The sequence below is a fragment of the Cuculus canorus genome, chromosome 6 (assembly GCF_017976375.1).
Source record: "Cuculus canorus isolate bCucCan1 chromosome 6, bCucCan1.pri, whole genome shotgun sequence".
Classification (NCBI taxonomy): Eukaryota; Metazoa; Chordata; class Aves; order Cuculiformes; family Cuculidae; genus Cuculus; species Cuculus canorus.
Window position 1 is genome coordinate 15,071,102 of NC_071406.1, and position 22,824 is coordinate 15,093,925.

At 38.2% G+C, this 22,824-nt stretch overlaps 1 protein-coding gene across 2 annotated transcripts in view; it reads left to right on the forward strand.

Annotated features, from left to right (window-relative positions):
- Positions 1-22,824, forward strand: part of CNTNAP5 (contactin associated protein family member 5) — a 284,769-nt gene that overhangs the window by 256,816 nt on the left and 5,129 nt on the right. The window contains exons 20-24 of one of the 2 annotated variants that reach the window (XR_008450459.1): positions 1,522-1,652; positions 2,927-3,011; positions 13,029-13,247; positions 18,145-18,216; positions 19,262-19,732. Coding sequence is in view for 1 of the 2 variants with exons in the window: in XM_054070363.1 (XP_053926338.1) it covers positions 1,522-1,652; positions 2,927-3,011; positions 13,029-13,247; positions 18,145-18,216; positions 19,262-19,458 (704 nt within the window). In the remaining variant the exon portion in view is untranslated. Of the gene's footprint in view, positions 1-1,521; positions 1,653-2,926; positions 3,012-13,028; positions 13,248-18,144; positions 18,217-19,261; positions 22,496-22,824 lie in introns of those variants that run through there. The other variant, XM_054070363.1, reaches the window with a different exon arrangement.

Sequence of the window (22,824 nt, forward strand, 5' to 3'; positions counted from 1 at the left end):
TTCTGATATCTTTCTAAAGGTTTTAAGATGTTTAGGTTGTTATTCTCTGTTGATGTATCTTTCATTCAGAAACAGAAAATGGGATTGTGATTTAAGTTTAGACCTTTACACGTGACATTAATGGTGATAGGTAGTAGCTACTTGTCCTGGCTGTGCAATGAGGGGATGGGAGCTTTGCAGTATGGTTTAGGGCAGGTGAATCAAGATCTATAATATCACACTTAATAATTTAGCAGCTGTTACTGACCTTGATCTCTTCACAACTTCCCCTCTAGCATCCATGAACATATGTGAGAAAGTAAATGTCTTTTATGCCCTTTTTTTAAATTTTCACTTTAAAAGCTCACCTGATCCAGCAGCCCTCTCAATAAACAAAAAAAGCTTTCATCTTAGTAGTTCATTCTCATTTTCCCTGTCATTTTTGGAAGCTTTGTTTCTGTCTTCCAAAGCTCAGAGAATGGCAGTGCTCATCTGGGATATACTGAATTTTACAAAAAGTGCAGCTTTTAGGAGCCTGAGCCAAACATCCCAGTGAGGGAAAAGGAGGAGGGATGATTCTGGGTCCAGTCTGGAAGAACTACCAACTCTTCCACATATTTTGGTTGCTGATGCATAAAAAGAGCTCTAAAAGTTTATAGGTCTTCTTTTTTCCTCGCTGCTTAATTCCCAGAAAAGTAAGCTTGAAAGGATTTTATCAGAATAGATTCTTTTCCTTTTAAATTATAAATATATATCCACTTATACATATATATTCCCTCTAGTCATTTGTGGAAGGATTAAAATTCATATTGGATTCCTTATTTTCTTGTGTATTTTCATTAGTTATGGTACTGTTATTATCAGAAGTCACAATGCTTTTTTTGATACAAAGGCTGAAGGAGATCTTTGCCATTTATTTTTGTATGAATTGTATTTATGTCTTAAAATACATTCGAACACCAAATATTTTTTGTGTTACAGAAAATATTTTTTTTTGTATAATCATTTACAGTATTTTTTTCCTTGTATTGCTCATAATATGCCTGGACATGTAAATGTCTGAAATTAAGTTATAATTCTCACAGTTTTCACTGTCTTCTATGTTGTCTGTTACATCTTGATGAAAAGAAATCACAAAATCCACCAATATTAGTTTAATAGAATCGTGCAAGACCTGCATGCCCTCTGGTGGAAGTGATCCTTAATAGACTAGTGCAGGGCAGCTTTTGTAGTAGTGATAAATGTCTGACCTGCAGACAGACATACTATCCTTTGATATACTTAGTTACTCAATTAAGTTATGTTAATCCATAGTAGAGTTTGTTAGCTAGTAGGAAGGAAAACTCTTCCAGTGCATTTTTTTTTTCATACTTTTCATTATGGCTTGAACTATTTCATTTTTCTTCAACCTCTTTCTTGACTTTTTAACCTTGTTACTCCAGTGCAATAAAAAGAAAATGAGTTATATATTGTGTAAAGGTATTGAAGAGTATCTCATTACTGACTCAGGTTTTATACGTAGAATTTTGTTCTGCTTATAAGGAAGTTTACAGGTTCGATACAAGCTGAGTAAGGATGGGCTCCTTATTTTCACCATTGACTCTGGAAATTTTGCCAACCGACAGCTGCATCATGTGAAGATTAACAGAGAAGGCAGAGAGCTCATCATTCAGGTATACATCTTTATGCATCTTTCATGCCACAAACAGACCCACCAATTTCAATGCCTACAGGAGGCAAAGCTTTCACCTTGATCTGGTGCAACCAAAGGTGGTCCAGCAGCAGAACAGCTGGTTAGACCAAAGTTCCACCCAGATCCTGCATCAAGGAGTCCCCGACAGTGGTGCTTTCTGTAGAGTAATCCTTCCGTTGTCTCTGACAATCTACAAATTAGAAAGCACCTTTGGCCAGAAGCTCATCTGGACTATTGGAGCTGTGCTGGGGCTTAAGGATGTCTGTGTGACCTGTCGTACTAAAGGAAGAGCACAGAACGTATCACTAAAAAGCTGCCACAGGGAGAAAAACAGCTGAGCACCTGGCACTTGTAATTTCCTTTGGGGTACGTGTCCCAAGAGAGAATGTGATCCCAGCTTCCTTATCCCATCACAGAAGACTAAAGGCCAAGGGAATGTAGGGTGCACCTACCGTGTGTATGATGATGACTTGTCCCTTTGCTTGAAGGAAGCCACGCTGACTGTGACAACTTCATGACAAGTGAGAGCTCTCTTCTGCCCTATTACCCTGCATTTCCCGTTTCGCCAAGGCAGGGAGAAAAGGACCATCTTACTGTTCCCTCTGCTTTCCTTCTGGGGCTAATTATAGCAATTCATATTGCAAAACAAATTGGCTACATCTGGGCAGCAGTCATTTAACAGGGCAGGGTCTAAAATGAAGCCATTTGTTAAGGAATAAAATCAGAACAAGTCAGAAACTCACGGAGCACCACAGATTTTTCTTTCCTCTACAATTTCCATTTCTGGGTAGTAATATAATAACACAGCATGCAACTAGGGTGGGTAGGCCAAATCATCTAGGAAGGAGGCTTAAGTTAAAAGCCCAAGTTTTCCTCTAGTGCCAGTTGTCTATTGAATTGTGGCTTCCTTCTTTGTAGAACTAATTCTTCACAACACGTTTCTAGAGAGGCCTCCTTTGAGTGTATTCTGAAGTGACTAGACATGGATTTTGGAAGCAGGGAGATTTCAGTGTCAAACATTTTAAGCTTTTCTCCAGAGAGGAAGTTTCTTCAAAGCCCTTTATATGACTATTCTGGTGTGCCTTTCAGCTTCTCACACTAAAATCAAAGCACAGGCACTTTGCTATCTTTAGAGTAGCTTGGGGGCAGAATTAACTGATTTGCAGCTGAGAGCATTCCCAGAAGTTTGCAGTACAGAGACCTAGCGATGTCTATATGCTGTTGTAATGAACTAATTTTATTGACCTCTCGCAGGTTGATCAAGTTCTCAAACTCAAACACAACTTCTCTGAAATTGATTTCAAGGCCATCAAATCGCTCACCTTGGGCAAGGTCACAGGTAGGTTCTACTAAAATATTCCCGACTCATCAGTTGTTTTAGTGCTGGAGTTAACCTGTGCTGTGTGTTGGGTTTTTAATAGAACTTGGGTTTTGTTTGGCTGGTTTAACTGTATGGGTTGGCCTGATCATTCCCATACTCCTATTTGTATATCTCATCAATGTAAAAATATGGCAGCTTTACTTGTTTGTACTTGTAGCAATATTAACTTCTCGTGTTGCTCCTTCCAGTAAAGTGATTCGTACTGTCTGTATGGCTGCACAGGGTGGCATCTTAGCCTAATATAATTTTGCTGACTACATCTTTCTCCTCTCAAGCCATGTCTGTTTCCTAACAATCAGAATAAGAACAGCAGCACTGTGAGCCTTCATCCTCTCTACCCTTCTTACATTCCCAGGCCTTTTCTATTTGAATTCTGCAAGGAATGTTTACATTACATATAGCACTGAGGCCACAGTTCTGCATGCTCTGTGCATGGACCATCTTCATTTTTACCATTCCACACTGCAAAGCCATCACAAGACTAGGAAAACTCTGCCAGAAATTTAGAAAGTAGAACTCATCTGTTTTTTTGTCAAGTATGTTATATTATTTTATATATGAGTCTTATTCATTCCCAGTAAGATTCTAAATGCTTTCTTGGTTATACACATTTTAGACCCATGTTAGAATTGGGCCTCCATATCAATCCAAACATCTATTTCAGTATTACAATTTTATATATTTTATTAACAGCACCCAAGGCCTTTGGGGTTGGTAGCTAAACAGATATAATAGACATCCTCTAGAGTCTACCTGTGCAATATAATGACATCAGTATATAATACTTCAGTATGTAATGACATCAGTGCATTCTGCATCATATTTTACTAAGCAGATACAATACAGGAACTGACTTTCCCCTTAATTATAACTAATGTTTCTTCAGAATGCAGCAGTCTTCCAAGGCTTTGTGGACAGGTTGAGGGACTTGTCACTTTTCAGCCCAGTTCAGAGCTAAGCTGAAAATCTCATTTTGTCGATGGTCAACTGTAATGCTGAGAATCTAATAGAACATTGCTCACCATGACCTGTACCTAAAGCTCCAGCTATAGGTACCAAATCAATAAACAACGGCTTTTCTAAAGGAAGATGGAACATAACACAAAGACCTTCAAACACATAGCCAACAAGCTGACAAGGTGCAGATCAGCATCATGAAAAGAAAGTAGATTTAGTCACAAAAAATAAGATTAACATTGTAAGCACAACGTTGTTGCAAAGCCAAAAAGCCCAGATGTATGTACGGAGTGGGATTCAGTTCCACTGAACAACACAGACTTGTCTCCAGACAACATTTAATGGATATATCCTTCTGTTATTTCTCTCTTGTGCTAAATTTTACTGGGGTTTTGTTTTAGTAATGGTAACGATAATAGCAATAGTTCGTTTTCTTTAATAACACTACAGCAGAAAACTTGGCCATCTAGGTGGTGGAAGATCTTATCGCAATACCAGAAATAACACAATGCATCCCAGCAAGTCATTTCAATTCCAGCCTAATCCTAATTCTGATATCTCCTTCATGCATTAAGTGAATTTCTGCAAACATTTTCTTCTATGTCAGGATTTAATTTTCTGGGGTCTGTCCCACAGCTCTACTGTGAGCTTGTGCCCTCACAGAATGAGAAATGCCCCTGAGTTTTCTCCTCTCCAAAGTGAACAGTCACAGTTTTCAAACTGCTCCTCATATGAAAGACGCTCCAGTCCATTAATCATCTCCATAGCCCTTTACTGGACTCACTCCAGTCAGTCTATATCTTCCTCCCGCCACAGAGCCCAGAACAGACAAAGCACTCCAGTAGAGTTACACTGGTACAGAATATGGGGGAAGGATTACCTTCTTTTGTCGGCTGGCAATGTTTTTCCCAAGGCAACCCTGGATGCCAGGATGTCATTGGCTGCCTTTGCTGTAAGGGCACATTTCTGGCTCATGGTCAGCTTCTTGTTCCCCAGGACACCCATATGTCTCTCTGCAAACTGCCAGTTGGTCAGCCCCAACCAATGTTGCTAGATGGGGTTATTTCTAACCCAAGTGCAAGTCTTTGCATTTACTTCATTGAATATCATGAGGTTCCTGTTTTCCCATTTGTGCAGCTTCTCAGTGTCCCTCTGAGTGGTGACAGAACTGTCTGGTCTACCAGCTGCTCCTCTCAGATTTATATTGTCTCCAAACTTACTCAGGTTGTAACTGTCCCGTGCTGGAAAAAAAATTCCTACTGCCTTGTTGTATAAAGAGGAGTGCTGGACCTTCTCATCCTTGTCATTTTAGGGATGTAGAACTTACACAAGTATGTCCAGTCATCATTTATGCAATTAGAGCTTCTTTTAATGATTTTTCAGATTGTGAATAGTGGTGACCCAAACTAATATCTCTAATTTCTTCCTTGTCAGTGTCATCCCCTCAGCAAAGCATAAACTTCCAGAGGCATGTGATGCTTTGAAGTAGACTTTGCCTTCTTCTAACATTTGTTTTGCATGCCACCAGGATTTAGGTACCTAAAAGCATTCATCAGGACCACTTCAGTGTCCACTATCAAAAAACACAGGAAAACTCTGTTCTACGTGTCCTACATATCTGTGCTATACTTTTCTGAAAACCTGTCTCTATTTTTCTTTCTTGTTACACCACTATTCAGTTGCCTTCTCTAGCAGCCTCGTCCTGGCAGCTTAACCAGATGATTGTATCACCTTCTTTCTGAATTCCACCGTTCATTTCCCACTGGCTAAGAAATCTCAAAGACAGCTTCCAGCAAGACATCATATAAGATTGAAACCTCTTCTTCACCAGATTTTCTTACGATAACCATTTTAGCACAGCTGGAATTCTTGGAAGAGTGCACTATTATACAGTGACCAGTTTTTAAACAATAGTGCTTCGCACGTCTCAGCCTCCCATTACACTTCCTTTAGCCAAAAGCTACTTAAACTCTAATATTATTTTCTGCTTTTCAAATCTGCTATGCATTCTGATGTCTACCCTAGATCTAGTTTGAATTCTAGAATAAAGAATTTTGTGTAATGCAGAGAGGGCTCACCTGGAATTCAAAACATAGGGACACTAACTCTGCCACAGACTGCTCGAATGACCTCGGGCAAGTTGTTTATGTGCTGATATAAAGGTAAGCAGGCATTTTATTCTCACTGGAACCAGTCTGAGCTTTACTATCTCTGTTCTGTGTCAGTAAAGCATGGACAGAAGAACGTCTCTACATCACAGGGGTACTAGGAAGATAAAAGGATTACAGGCTGTGAGCTGCTCATATCCACAGTAATGTGGCCCTATAGCCTGAGAAAGATCTGTCTAAATATAAGTGTGGCTTTCAATGCATGGGAGTAAAAAGAAGTAATGTTCAAGTAGCCAACAGATGTTTGTTGAATTCATCCTCACAGTATCCAACAGCAATAGAGAAATATTATTATCTTGCAGCTTGCTGTCATTTTTACTTAACAGATGTAGAGGTGAGACAGAAAAGAACCTAACCAAAGCTCATCAGAATCAGTGGGCGTTTTTCCATGGACTTTAGTGCCTACTGGATTCAGGCCCCAAGTGGGTCATACAGTTTATGGCAAAGCCTCAGTGAAATCTTAACCAGAGTCCCAGTTCATTTGCTTTAAGTACTCCTTGCAGAGATTATACTGCTGTATTTAACCACATGAGCTCTGTTGGCAATCTGGCCTACCTGTGAAGCTGGCTCTGCTCTGAACAAGGGATCGAACTGCATGACCTTCAGTGTTGTCTTTCAACTGAAATTATTCTGTAACTCTCTGATCTCAGGGATGCATTTGCATGTGTTTAGGTCTTGTCTAGAAAAAAGCCGCCCTTCCCATGGAAAATACCATTTATTTGTTTTGGGGTTAACCTTAGTAGTTCTTTGAAAACTTCTTATTGTGCCCTTCTTCACCATTATAGTCCGTGGAAAAATAATTACTGATGCAGAGAAGTGAATCCCATTGTCTGCATATTTGCTTCTGAGCAATTAATATACTAGCTGTGTAGTGATAGCAGAGTAAAAGGGTAGCATGGAAAGAGATTCAAGAGTAATCTAAAGTAAAAAGTTGCCAAGATTTCCTTAGTACCTATTAATGTTGACCTAATTTACTTGTGTCTTCAAAGTGATGAATTAGCAGACATTCCCAAACTGGCAATGTAAGGAACTGTGTAGTCCAGCACATAATCATGGTATCTTTTATCTCTAAAAGCCTGAGCTAAAAACACACTCACGGTGTAGGAGTCTTTCCACTGAATCTTTCAGCTTTGATATAAAGTGTACGTAGAAGAAAGTTTATCTGGAAAGTAATTTTATTAAAATCATTATGTAGGTGCAGTACAATTCTTATGATTTAATAGCTTTTCTTATTAAAAGTTCACAAGAAGAAAATGGAAAGTGTATACTGAAGAGATCACAGAGCAATTCATCCAAGAATGATATACTGGGGGAGATGATAACAGGATAATTAAACCGGAAGGGGTAAATTGGTGTTAAATCTGAGATACAAAATCTTCCTGAAAGAAGCATCTCCTTATAGAGAGTTTCTACGGAAAATACTTAAGTTCTTTTTTTTTGGTGGAAAGCCATTCTCTTTTTTTAAGGTTTCAAGATTACAATTTGCTTCAGAAATATAAAATTACAGTCTCGGAATATTGTGCTCTAGCATTTTAAACAATACAGCAATGGCTGCAAGAGATACTGGCTGAACTCTTCTGGTCACTGCAAAGCTCTTTTCTTTTCTGCAGACTCTTCATGCCCTAAATACCTATTTGTTAGAAGGAACATACCCCAGAAAAAGATCTCTTGGGTGCATTTTCAGTCTAAAATGTTTTATTCCTTGTAGTCTAGTAAAGCATTAAAGAAAATGGAAATGACTGCTTAGGAAAAAAAAGAAGAGAGGCATTTGGGACAAAGATGGCAGCAGTTAAAATAAGAAAAGTTTGGCTGCTCAAGGCACTTGAAGCTATCCAATGTCTAAGACAATAATACCATCATGTCTGTATCAAAAAGAGAGCAAATCTATTCAGACTTTTTCCCCAGCAATATAATTTGCTTTATGATCATATTATGGTTAAACCCTCATTTTCTTGATGATAATACTGCCTAAATAAGTGTCCACAGTCATCTGCTTCTATCCAGAAATTTTATTTTCAATCTGATTACTGGCTACTTGAGTTGAGTTTAGATAGCTGCTCCTGAAGAAAACGTGTATTCTTTTGAACATCATCTCTCCATCTTCTTGCACATTTTCTGCTTTCTATGGATTATATTTTAAGCTTACACAAAATCACATAGACCTGGCTGTGTTGTGATAGATTAGGATTTGAATGGCAAAAATTGTGACATGTGACAAATTTCATATTGCAACTCCAACCAGGGCTTCATTTTCAATGACAATGACAAACTGTCTTAAGAAAACATACTAAGTCCATGTTTGAAATCATGTCTGCTAGGCCTAATGAAACAAAAATTCCCAAAAGTTCCACTTGGCATGAAATGTTCAATTGTCAGCAAGCAGATTATGGTGCGTTCTGCTCATTCCTGGGAAAACTTCTGAGAAAAAGTACCTTTATTCTGCTGATGCTGTCCCTTGTTTTTTCAGAAGTGTCTTGGAGGGACATCAAATGCCTGAAGACAGTTTCCTGTTCAGGCTTATCCTTTCTTAAGCAAGAGCCAAACTATTTGAGCTGAATGGTTCTAACGAGGAAAAAAATCTGTGTTGTTCAATCCGTTGGCTTTGTGGCAGGATCACACCAGGAAATCAGATTATTCCAAAAATGCCTTTTTGTAGGTCCCAGTCTAATCCAAGATATGCTTTCTGCCCGTTCTAAATTAGCATTAGCAATGTTTACAGAGGTTGTTGAAGGACATGTAGCAGCATATTCTTTGAGGTAACTGTACAGTATCTGCTAGTCAACTCTTCTTTTCTGAGACAGGTGCAGTGTGGACACTACAAGAGTCTTTTACTTCAAGGTTATGGGCTCCAATCTAGTAGCAATGTCCAAGAAGTAATCTTGCCAGTGCTGTTCAGCACGTTGGCAAAATGTGATGATGGACACACTTCAGCTCCCACAAAAATAAGCTATTTTTCAGACTGAAAAGAAAGACAGGAAGTGCTTCAGCATATAAAGTAAATCACCCTCTGCCCTTCTACCAGCAATTTCCTTAGATCAATTAAATAATTAGGGCACAAATATTTAAAATGGGCTATTTCTGCTCTCACTGACATAAAAAATAAATTTTGATTAAGGAAATCTGTGATGGGCCTTCCTATATGTAAGTGACCATGCAAGTAAACTTTGGGCTTGTATTTAAATTTGCAAGTGATGTGAAATTAATGTTTAGAAAGAAAAAATAAAAAGGTATTTGATAACGTTCATGGTCTCATTTTCCACAGTGATATCTTTAGAAAGAAGATCTTTTGAGCCAAACTCCTGTCATACAAATAGAACTTCTGATTTCTCTTCTATTGCAGTTAGCTGCCATATTTATCATCATTTCCTATGACAATTTGCTGATACATTGCTGAGCAACTTAATGCCTAGTCCTAGAGAATTCCAGCAGAATTCTATTTGTGATGAAAATAAATTCCCCATTACTGAGATATTAGGACTTAAAATTGCTTTATTTATTTATTTGAGATCTTAAAACAAGTTCAAAAAAGGATGGATTTAGACTGGATATAAGGAAGACATTTTTTACAATGAGGACAATGAAACACTGAAACAATGAAACACTGAAACAGGTGGTGGATGCCCCATCCCCGGATGTGTTCAAGGTCAGGTTGGACAGGGCTCTGAGCAAGCTGTTTTAGTTGAAGATGTCCCTGCTTATTGCAGGGAGGTTGGACTAGATGACCTTTAAGGGTCCCTTCTAACTCAAACTATTCTATGATTCTGTGATAAGTGTCTTGTATGTAGCAGAGGGGGACAAAGAAACAGTAGTAGGATGACATGGTGTCTGTTTTGGAGAATAGTAATACATCAGCAGATAAACTATGTTCATACAATCAATAAAGTTTTAAAAATACAAATACGTGTTGGACTTAATCTTTGTTATCACAGAAAGCCACTGTAAATACATGGAAAACAGGAAAGCAAAACCAACACAACACCTACTGACCTGTGATATTGCAGGCAGTTTCCAGGGAACTGGAGGACCCAGCAACAAGTCTGACCAACTTATGCACGACTCAGGAGACAGCTTTAAAATTACCTTCTAAAACTATGGATAAACTTAAGGTCTGGGGAATGAGCAGTTAAATTACTAAAAAGCTGAAAAAGATTGCCTTCTCCCCCTCCATGTAGCAATCATCCAAAGTAACTCAGTCTCAGGTATGGAGAATGGAAACACAATGTTAAATATCAGAAGGTCAAACCAAGCCATCAGCAGCAATTCAGTGTGATTTTCCAGGCCAGTCAAATGCATGGGAAGATTCACAGTGTTACCAGTCCAGAGGAAGGCCACTGACGTTTCATATGACCTTGCTTCAATGCAGACCTTGGAACTTCACTGAGATACTTCTCTCACTGAGCACTACGTCATATAATGAAAATATCTTTTTGAAAAACATTTTATCATGATTTAAATACTTCAAGTGACAGAGTGGCCTTTAATAAACCTTTCACAGCGGTAACCATGTAAATAAATACATAACCATGTAATAATACATCATCCACTCAAGAATTCAAAGGGCAGCATTAATCATTCACATCAAAGTTGTTCAGGTCTTTTATTGTGAAAGTCCCACTTTCTAACAGACAAAAGGCATGCACCGAAAGCCATATAATAAAGCAAACTGTGTCTGTGCACATGGACTTCTTACTAGAGAACTCTGAGGTTGGTTTTAGTTTGTTCTTTTGTTTCTTTTTTTTCAAATTTCAAAGCCTTTCACTAACAAATCTCCTAGTTCTCATTCACTCAAAGTTTACTTTCACAAAAGACTTCTGGAATTGGCCCTTAATTTCACTTTTTCAAAAAGCTTTCCAAAGTATGCCATCTTAGGCTTTTCAAACTACTGTACCATGAAAAAGGAATTCATTTTTTCTTAGGCTTTACCTTTTGCACATTGGGGCAGAACAGAGGAATTTAGATTGTCTGATGCCTAAAAGATACCAACAAATCCATCTTTTGTGTCAAAGCTAAGAAAATGGGAAAGGCTGAGAGTAGGAATGTTTACAAAGGGTTTTATAAATTCAACAAAGAAGGCAAATACTGTAAATCAGTGTTTTAGTTTTATATAAGTCTTCTTGCAGAAACTTGGAAGTGATTCTTTTGTGTTTTATAACTCTTCTGCCAAAATCTCATTAAAAACCTGAATGCAGCCAGTTCCTACACACTTTGAGAAGAACAAATGTGAACCTCTGTAAGGCTACAGCTTTTCCAGTGGAAAAGCCTCACTGTTTCCCCTCCCATCTCTCTTTCTGCATGACAGATATGCAAACTGAGTGTCTCTTCTGTAAGACCCCTTGGAGAGCAAGCTTATACTGTACATTGCTTTAGTGAGAAACAGACAAACTCTTCCACATTATAAAGATATTAAAGCGTAATTAGAAATGGTTCTCAGCTAATGCCTTCTGACTGCATGACATAAAAGGCACAGATCTTGAGTACAAAATAATGTATGATTTGGGCTAGTTTTGAGATTTCTCTATATTTTCATATATATAAAAAAAGCTTATGTAATTCAGGTAGCAGCATGAGTTGTAAGAGTGGTTCTGGTTTCTTTTCCTAAATCCTTTTCTCTGAGAGCTTGTAAAATCATTGTAATCAAGTGATAATGGAAAAATCAAACATTATTTTAAAGTTTACTATCTTACTGTTTTGAGATTTGAAAATGAACATTAAAAGCTGGGAGTCCTAGTTTACTAATGTCATTGGAACTACTTCCAAAACTTTTAATGCTAGCAGGTTTTTTCATTAGCAGGTAATTTTAAGAGTTTGTGTAACTTCTGATATTATATATGTGTGTATTTGTGGTTTTTTTCTTGTTTGATTGACCTAGATATTAGGCACATCATGTTACAGACCTCTGAGCAGTATGAATTTCAGTTTCTGGAAAGTAAATAAGTGAGAGTTTGGAGGAAAAGGAAGATAGCTTCGCTGTCCTTCACTGACTTTCCCAAACAAGCTTTGATATTAAAACACTTGGAAGTAAATAAAAAGCACTTACCTTTGAACTGGGTTTCTCTTTGTGAAATATAAATGAACACAGACCAACAGATAAATTAATAGTGCTATCTCATCTTCAGGCTGGAAAAGAGCATGGAGATATTGGATTTGGTTTTGATTTAGATAAAAAGAGGTATAGTTTTGCTTTTTATTTTATTAGTGGAATAAGGCTAGGAGAGTGAAAGCCTCACTCATAACTAGGAGGATTCCTAGGAACTCTGTTTATAAAAATGTAGTAGCATGAATGGTGAATCGAAAAAGTAAGTTGAAAAGTAAACTTTTAAAGAAGGGTGGAAGCCTATACTAGCAAGCCATTCAATAGCAGGTGACGTGAAGCATTGTATAATAGACAGTAGAGAGCAGGATCCTTCTTTGAAAGAGAGAAGGAGGTAGAATGCTGTGAAGATATGGTCCATATCCATGAAACTGATGATGTTAACAGATGCAAAAAAAGTTAAAAAGCGTCATCCCCAGGATCCTGTGATATTCAGTGTTGCTGGTTTTTACTGGGGTTGTTATGATGATGATGGTGATGATGACGACAATGATGATGATGATGATGAAAGAAGCACAATGCAGGTTTTTATGTCCACGCCCACTTGATTCAATGTAAGTAGCATTATAGAGGAAGGACTGGGGATGGGAACCTGATGGATCAGGCCAGGGAGAACTTGTAGGCTGCTGAAGGAGAACCTGAACAGTTGAGATTGAATTAAGAGAAGTAAAAACAGTGGCTAAAGTAAAAAGGGGTTCTGTTTTTCATATACCTTCCTGAAAGAGATAATTCCTAAAGTGTTTTTCTGTTATACTCCAGATAGTTTGTCACTGGACCCCGAAGTCGCAAAGGCAAATGCCTATGGTTTCACTGGTTGTCTGTCCTCTGTTCAGTACAACCACATTGCTCCCTTGAAAGCTGCCTTACGCCATCCCAGTATTGCTCCCGTGACTGTCAAAGGCTCCTTGTCCGAATCCAGCTGTGCATCCATAATGGAAGCTGATGTGAACACAGTAACCACAATATATTCCTCATCAGGTATGTCTCACCAGGAGGGGGATGGGGAATTCAAAGGATACTGTGGAGTTTTCCTTCCTTTTGTGAAGTTGCCTTTTCCCTCAGAATTCAGAGTGTTGAAGATGGGCATTAGGATTAGTCAAGGCCTCTTTAAAAGTCGTACTAATATAAAGTTTTCAGACTAAGTTCCTGGATTGCCTAAAATATGACTAGATCAAGCCAATAAAGTCCCAAAGCCATAATGGAAACAGTATTGCAATTATGGTTATGCCCATGATTTGCCATTCCCGTCCACTCTAGATAGCTCCCGTGCTGCAGACCTCAAAGGAGAACATAAATCTTACACAGACTCTGTATCCCAGTGGTGATCAGCAGTAAGAGTCATACAACAAACAAGTTTAATTTGTTCCCAACCTTAGCAGAAATGAACAAAAACTCCTTGTACAGACTCCTTGACACCTGTGCGTGACTTCCTTGGAATGCTTTTACTTTATTCTCTCAGGCTAAAGAGGAAGAGTGCTCCTTAAGTGGTACCAGTAAGATGATCCAAATAGTTCATTTATCTTTTGCAATCCTGAAGCGGCCCTCTGGGAATCTTAAGTATTTTGCATATGTGAATTTGTATGCAGAGAAGGAAACTCAGAGCAGCTGGAAGTGTTGTCACCGGGAACAGGGGCAATCAAGTTGCTGCTTTAGTCACCACTGAATGCGACAGAATTCTTAATAACCAGAAGGGGCTACACGTTAAGGGATACGTTTTGCCCCTTGACCTATGAAGCCACTTTCTTTTTTCTAATACCTAATAAAACTCTGTTTTAGATCATAATATGATTCCTCTGACATTTTTACTTGCTTCAAATCTCCATTTCCTGCAGCTTCTGCCTAAGATATTCAGCAGAAAACAAATGATTCTATTAGAATTCTGCATAGGGGAAAAGGCTGCTGATTTCTCTGTGAAGAGCAGCTGCCAGTGTGTGTTCGCTTCTCCCCACCCTCCAACTTTCTTCTCACCGCCCAGAGTTGCCTAAGGTATCTGCTCTGACACACAGAAGAAATGTGTCTCGTAAATACCAAATGAGCAATGATACTGAAAATATGAACTCGTTGCCTTGTGGTCTGTCACCTGGATGATCTAATTTTTCTTAAGAATTTAGAAAGCAGTAAAACCTCAGGGTCAGAACTGCAGGACAGAACACAGAGCAGTGTGTAGCATCTTTGGACTTAAATATTTAAAACTTACAATCTGTTGCACTCTATTGTCAAGGTTAAGCACCGTTACATCAGAAATACAGAATTATTATAAAAGCTCATCCCTGTCTTTGCCACTCTGTGCTTTAAAATATGATTTCCTTTCAACGTGGTGAATTAACTTACACTACTGCCTCACTATTCACACTGGATTTGATTAAAGCCTGAATAACATCTTTAGAACAAGTAAGTTCTGAAGACTTCATGTCTTCATGTGCTATAGTAAGAGCACTGGGTGGTAAAATCTTTTTTTAAAAAAAATCCAATTTGTAGCAAATTATACTCTGTATAGACGTACTTGAGAATTACATTTATACTTGGAAAGGACACATTTTAAGAAATAAAAAGACAGAGTTAAGGATTAACTTTCAAATTTACTGCTCATATCTCAATTCATCAGTTCCAAATTTCTCATTATTGAGTGCCTGAGCAGAAAAATAGAACTTCAAAGTTGACTGTACATGTCTGTGCCGATTTTCTAATGTACAGATACAACAAAAAAGCCCTCTAGGAAATCTCTCGTTAAATGTGTGAAAAAAGCTTTCTATATTTATAACTTGAAAACAATTGAAGCTCTTTCCTATAGAGAGGAATAATTGTTGTTTTCAAGAAAGTTTCCTAGCAGACAGATATAGAATAAAATCCATTCATTCACGGCTCAGTTATTTGTACATGTTCTTTCTGATTGGGAAACACAAAATGAAAGGTGACTTACTGTCGTTTTGATATTTAACAAAGATCTTCAAAACACCTTCTTCCTTGCTAAGGCACATATAGGGGTTTTGGTATTCTGAACTCAACACTGATGACATAGAGATAAAGGGCTTGTACTGTGTTGGTTTTTTTTTTAAAGATATATTAAGATACTTCAAATGCTAAAGCAAATTCTATTGTCAGAACGGTGGAGTCTTGAGCCATCTGTCTACCCCAGCTGAAGAGCAGGTCTTAATGCAGTTGAAGTAAAAAATGCACAAGACTTTCATAAGTCAGAAACTACACAGAAAAATCTTGCTTCTGAAAGGCAGTTTAAACAGTGCAAATCCCTGTCTCACTGTGCTAAATGTGCTGTACCTAATGTTTCCAAGCAAAGAGGAACTGGCTAGGCATGTGCCAGGACAGCCTTGGCTGTAACAACTATGAGATGATGGAGTTCAGAGGAAGGGAAAAAAGCAGAAAGCATGACTGCACCCCCAGACTTCAGGGAACAATCTTTGATCTGGTCCTGAACCTGCTTGGAAGAATGCCATGGGATACAGCCCTGGTGAAAAGAAGAGTCCAGAAGAGCTGGTTCAAGGATTACCTCCTCCAAGATCAAAACTGGTTCATCCCAATGAACAGGAAAATCTAGCAAAGGTGGCAGAAGGCCCAGAGAGGTTGTGAAGTCTTCATTCTTATATATTTAAACCCCAGTGATTCTCACTGCCATGTCATCAATCTTATCTAAAAGCAGAAGGATGTCCTGTTAAGGGTCTCACATGAGACACAGTATTGCTTTTCCTTGGCTTCAGAGTTTATTGTGTTCCCACTGGAGATGATTCTGCTGCCACACACCATCTGCTCTACTGTAACAAACTCTCCTCTCCCTGTATCCTGATTTTACTTCTCAGGCAAAACAATTCTTAAGGCTGTTGGTCTCCATTCTGAAACTGATCTCCAACATTAGTTCTGGTTTCCTCTCAGGGCTTAAATTCTGATGAGTCACCAAAAAATAGTGGAGCTGTAATACCATTCAGTGTCAGATCTTACATAATCTTTTAGGCACGAATGTAATATCGTACAATTTTATAGTAGAGATTTAATTTCATGCTTTTTTCAGACACAGTTAAAGTCTTTCATGACTTTATTTGACTAATATCATGCACCAGATACCAGCTGGAGATTTTTCTCTAGTACAGAAGGACTGATGTTCAACATATGTGAATTCTTATTGTATCCAATTTCGCTGGTACCAGTTTAGGGCTAGAGTAGAAAATATCTTCCCTTACTTCCAGTATCTGAAAGTTAGATCATCTTGAGCCTAAAATAATGATTACTCCCCTCTTCTAGCTTCTGGAAAGAAATAGGCAAATCACACCATCTTTGACAGCCATCTTAGCGTAGTAAGAATCTGTAAATTCATGACCTAACTTTGAATTTGGCCCTGTATAGAGCTTAGGCTCAAAGGCTTGAGATTAGGCTAAATAACCTCCAGATTTCCCTTTCAACCTAACCTTTTTTATGATGTTATCTTTATTTCTGTGTAAGACAACAATTTTTATTCCTATTCCAGTCTCACAAATGCAATAAATGAGATTAAGCATTCCCATCGCTATTTATTTCTTGGCAACATCACTGTAGGCACCTTATATCCAAACGAGTGGCCTCCTGTAAATACATCTCAACCTGATATTCATCTGGACATCAAAGCCTTGACCCTCCAACCAATTTCTTGTGCATCGAATAGTCCACTCATCAAACCCATATGTTTCCAATTTAGAGAGGAGGATGTTGGGGGGGGGGGGGACACCATGTCAAAGGCTTTACAGAAATCCAGATAGATTACACTTTTTTTCCCATTTAAAAATCATCTTCTTGGGCACTGAGATACCAAAATGCAGCTGAGTCAGCTACTAAGGCAGGGGTGTTCAACTACATTAAACCTTACAATACTGGGTATTGAGTTAGGCATCCATCTCTTGCATTGGAAAAATCACTTGGGCGAAGCATTATCATACATAGCAGAGACAGCCAACTGTAACTCCCACCTACATCCTCTGTATGATAGCTTGGAGGATTGTAAAGGAGAGAAACACATATAGATATCTCATCATAGGAGAGAGTGAGCTGAAAGAGAAAAACCACAGCAAACTAGAAGGTGCAGAAAAGCTGGATTCAGCTACTAGTAGAAAATATAGCATTTTCTGAGACATGCGAGACTAAAGTAGGTACACTGCTAATGATTTCATGTAGGTCTTGACCTCTCAGGTTTGGATCTGAATATGAAATAGGCAGCGTGTAGACTGTTTGGCCCAGTGTTTCAAGAGTATTCATTAATAGATAGGGTGCAAAAGAGCTCCAACATCAAGGAGCCTTTAATATAGGAATTCATTTCTGACCCCTCTCTGTTTTGAATCCAATTTGACCACTGCATTTCTGCAATGGAAAGAAAAAACATCCCCTCCAAGAATCTGTCCCAAACTTCTCTTCATGGGTTTGAATTGGACTTGTATATCTGCACCTGCAAACACAGATCACATCTAAATTTGCCTAGCCTTCTTTTCCTTTTGCTTCTTTTGGATATTGTTTCTTCCCTATCAAAAAAACAAAACAACCCACAAACTCCAAAAATCTCTGACCAAGAAAAATTCCCAATGGGCTATTTAGTTCTAATGTCTCTCAGATTCGTCTGCTGATAAACTAAGACAACACTTTCAGGTGTTAGTGTGAGCCTTTCTGTTTCCTTTTAAATATACCCAACAGACTTGGCTACTGAAGATGTAGAAGAAAATTGTCCTGCAAGCTCACTCTGTTCTTCAGAGAGCTTTCTGGTTCAATTCTCCAGTCCCCCAAATCACATCTTTTGAAAACAGATTAGAATTCATGAGGGTAAGAGGATGCTTCTATCTAAGCCACAAGAAGATTAATATAGTTGATAAAGAAAATAAGTCCTGTTTTGTTTAACCAACTGCAGATCCTTTTGGGAAGACAGATGAAAGGGAGCCTCTCAGCAATGCAGTCAGAAGCGATTCAGCTGTAATTGGAGGTAACTTAATTTTTAAAGACTACAATTGAAAAATAATGCTGTTAAGGCAAGCATCTAAGGTACTTTAAGTCTTGGCCCCATAAAATCCAGTTCAAGTTTTTTGTAATCTAATGCAGATCTAGTATTTGCTGTATTTATTAACACATATGTCTCTCAAGCTACCTAGATAGGCACCTCCATTATGGATGAAGCCAATAGTGTCAGTGCATGATGTTGGATATCACCCCCAAAAAAAGGTATTATGGATTGTCAAGAACCTGAGTCTTCTAAAATATAATCAAAGTCTGTCTAACTGCCTGCTTGAGCAGGGGAGTTGGAGAAGATGTCCTCCAGAGGTGATTTCCAACCTCAGCCATTCACTGATTCCGTGTGATTCTGTGATATACTCAGCTAGCTAGTAATTGTTTTACACACCACTGTGATGAGAGCCTCAACACAGTATTCACATATCCTGTATTTCTTGAGCTCTCGGTTTGCAAGCTAGTGGTGTAGTGGAACTTGCTAGGTCATATGGAAGCATTTTTATGCTAGAGTAGGTTGTCCTTAGAGCTTCATGTATGGTTTTCATTTTCCTTTAACAACCTGGAAGGCAATTTATCTGTGTTTATTTTATAGGATGCCCTGTAGGGAGCTGCCGTTGATGATATCTAGAAGCTATAAACCAAAGCGTGCAAGACTTATGTAAGGTTTCTGGAGATAAAGCAGAAGAAAATACAACAGAGCAGGAATTTGTATGAGCATACAGATCTAGGTTTTTAAAAACAAACAAACTCACCTAACTTTACTTCCACTGAAAACAGAATTTCACTGAAATTAGGTTAATTTCATCAATGCTTGCTGCTTTAATTCTTCCTAAAGGTGACAAAACAGAAATATAAACTATCAGGGAGAATATAATAGAGGCATATGATTGTATACAGAGATGAACTGATCTATGATATCCACTACCTGTTGTGCATTGGGAAAGTTTTTTGAGCTAATTGAGAGGGTTGTTTTGGTTTTGTTTTTTACTCCTCTCTGTTCTTTGTTTTTCACCCCTCTTTAGGTGTAATAGCAGTTGTGATATTCATCATCTTTTGCATCATTGCCATCATGAGCAGATTCCTCTATCAGCACAAACAAGCACATCGAAATAGTCAGACAAAGGAGAAGGAATACCCAGAAAATCTCGAGAGCTCCTTTAAAGCTGACATTGACTTGCAGAACACAGTGAGCGAGTGCAAGCGGGAATATTTCATATGATGGACAATGCAATTTCTTCTTACTCTAACTCTCCTAACCTTACTTCCTTTCTTCCTTCCTTTTTGCTTTTTGTAAATTTTTTTAAAACATTCATTTTTTGCTAACTTCCTTTTCATTTGGAAATGACCGCCCTTCACAGGAAACAACTGACAAAAATCACAGTGCCTCATTCTCTGCACAAGAACCTGGCAGTCACAGATTACTTCTGCAGTTCAAGAAACCTGTTATCCCACCTTACACACAATAAGATCCACATGCACACCTGGTGTCTGCTGTGAGTTCCTGGATGTTGCAAAGTCCCTACATTTATTTGTGGTTTTCTCTGGAGTTATTTAATTCATCACTTTTACACTAGAGCTGAACTATGTAAAGTAGCGGTAAAGTAGCTGAATACGTAGCTCTACGGATACCGGGACAGGATAGAGGGAAAGAATGAGACCAAAAAGCCTGATTTCTTTTACAGGCTCATTTACAACTATCACAAAACCCGGCCGAGTTCTCAAATAGTATGAATTGATATGTATTTATTGATTTCAATTGTGTTACTTTAATTTATACCAGCTGAGAAGCTGGTATGAGGTAAGGAAAAATAAAATTGTCCTCATTAAGCTCCTTCCCCCAACCTCCTGTCCTTTTACTGTAACTTTTAGGCTTATGAGTACTTTTCCAACAATATAAATAAGTGTCATTCAATTGCATCTCTTTCATGCCCATCTCATGAGGCTGGCTGTTGTAGACGCAATACTCTAGCATAACTCTAGCTGAAGCATGGATAACAGTAGCTTGAATTTCCAAGGGTTTTAGGAAGCTGCTAGGATTTAGGTGCTCTATATTTGTCTCAAATGTTAGAAATGCAGCATATACCTGTTCATGTTATATGGAGGTTTACCACATGCTGAAGTTAAACACTGTTGCTGCTGTGGCAAAGAAAAATCAAAAATAGACAAGAATAAACAAGTATAGTTCAATCTTAAACATGAGTCGCACCTTCTACCAGTTCTTCTAAAAAAGAAAAAAATCCAAATACTCACACACAACTCCCAAAACTGCATGAAAGACGATTGATATTTCCTGTTTATAGAAATTACATTATCATCTCCAAAACTAAATAGAGAGATGTTTAATGTCATATCTAAAAGGTTAATATTTAATCGACCCTTTCCACAAGGAAGAACATGAGGGAAGCAAGTTGAAAAGTTCTCGAATACTGTACCTTGAATGAATCTTCTCTCCTGTTTTTCTAAAGTCTTCTCTCCTTTCCTGGTTGGGAACAGTAGTGAAAATTCACATCCTGCCCACTTTACTTGTGCTGCATGGTTTCAGTGTGAGGATGAAAAATCTTCTTTTCAGGCACAGACATCCTAAGGGTAAGAAAGGGAGAAGTGCAGCCAAGGGAGGTTTTTCACACCCTGTTTCTGTCTGCGTGGCTTCTGACAAGTGTATAGACTTTGCTGTCAGACATTAAAGTATTTGACAGGAGTTGAATCAATCCAACAGCTGAGAATAAAAAAATATTTATTGTGGTATTCTTGATAAGAATTAATTCAAGACAATTAATTGTGCAGTGGAAGCTCTTTCTTTGACCCCTACACCCTTCAGTGTTCATCCTGGGGTTTCCACATAGTGATTATTTTTACATAGATTAAAATCAAAGAATGACATGATAACCCACAGCAAACTAGAGATGAGGTTGCACATGCAACAGGTGCTATTTTTCAAGGCAGTGCATTGCAAATTTATGTGGATTATTTTGCTGATTGGAGGAGGCACAGACAAGGAAGGATAAATAAATGATAGTTTGGATATGGTGATTCTTCACCAGTTCTTCTGGAAAACTTTTTGAGAAGTAGCATCCAGTGAAGACAAAGCAATCCGGAAATGATATTGCTCTCACGTGAAGAGGAATATGTGAGACTAGCCCCATACACAGAACTCTAACCAAGCAATTTTATAAAGCCATTTGTAATGAAATAGTTATTATTTGTGCCATTTTCCCTCCACTACAACAGTCCTTTTGTCTCATGGTGGCTGTTTGCATGATACATGATTTACTTGAGATTGTTTCTGCATGATGAAATGTGCAATGAATCATTAGCTATGTTCCCTTTACATTGCTTTATCGTTTGCAGTGACATCCTGGCAAAGCAGCTCTTTCTCTCCTTCCCTTCCTCCAGCCTCGCCCTCCAATAAAGCTGTTCTGCATGTGTATGGGCTCCTCTGCCCATGTCTGAATCATCTGAAGCGTCTCATGTAGGAGACATCTCTGAAGTCCTAATGTACTTAATTTGCTTTATGAAGAATGGAATAGGAAGGACAGGGAAGCCCAGCGTTGCTTTTCTCTAGCCAGACTAACAGATAAAAATCATCCTTCTGCTTTCCTGACTAAGAGATAAAAAATCATCCTTCTGCTTTCCTGCATGTTAGTTTCCAGGAATGCATTTACTGTAAAGTCCAACAGTAAAGTGGAAAGCAGCTCCAGCCGTAGAGTAGCTAGAAAAGGGGGACTTGCAATGAAGCAGATTCTTCTCGTTTATCAAGTGACTAAATTACTTTTAGCCATCCTAGAGCCTGATGCTAGAAGATGCTGAGGTTTCTGAAGGGAGGATCAAGTTCCCATCAGCAAACGTGGATATTAGCATTGCTGCAAAAACTTCAGATCCAGCTCAGTCCTGAGCCAGGGGGCAGGGCTAGATGGAATGCTATGTGCCAAGCTGGACCTGGCAAAACAGTGTGATTGGTTTGTTGGTCCATTTTTCCATATCCTAATATAATATAGCCCAGGTGGGTAAGATTCCTTGAAAATTTAGCTACATTGCTGTGCATCTGTAAAGAAAGGACTGCTCACATATAAATGTATGCACGAGTATACAGAAACTCATGCAACTATACCTATTATTGTAATATCTACAGGGCTGGACAAATGAAAACATTTTTTATGGACTCAACATTTAAAATCCTATCTTCTAAATCAGAATGTTAATTTTCTTCTTGTTAAAAAGTAGCTAAACAATACTATATAGAGTACTCCAATACTAACTTTTTTGGGGGGGGGTGGGGGGGGGGTTTTTTTATTATAATACCTTCTTTAGTGAGGGCATCATCTGATTTAGTTCAGTATGAGTTAAAGGCAATTAAAAATATTTTTTGAAAAAAAGAGAAGAAATGCAGTTTTGCAAAAATCTACCAGTGTTAAAATTGCTTTCATTTTCCACAGTTCAAATTAGAACTTTTTTCCCATCTATTACAAACCATTTCTGCAATTTTTGTTAAAATTGCTATTTAACTGGGAAGGGTCTTTCTTTTTTCTTTTAGCTATCATTCCAGATAACATTTTTCAGTAAATGTGGGGGATAATACTCCTTATAT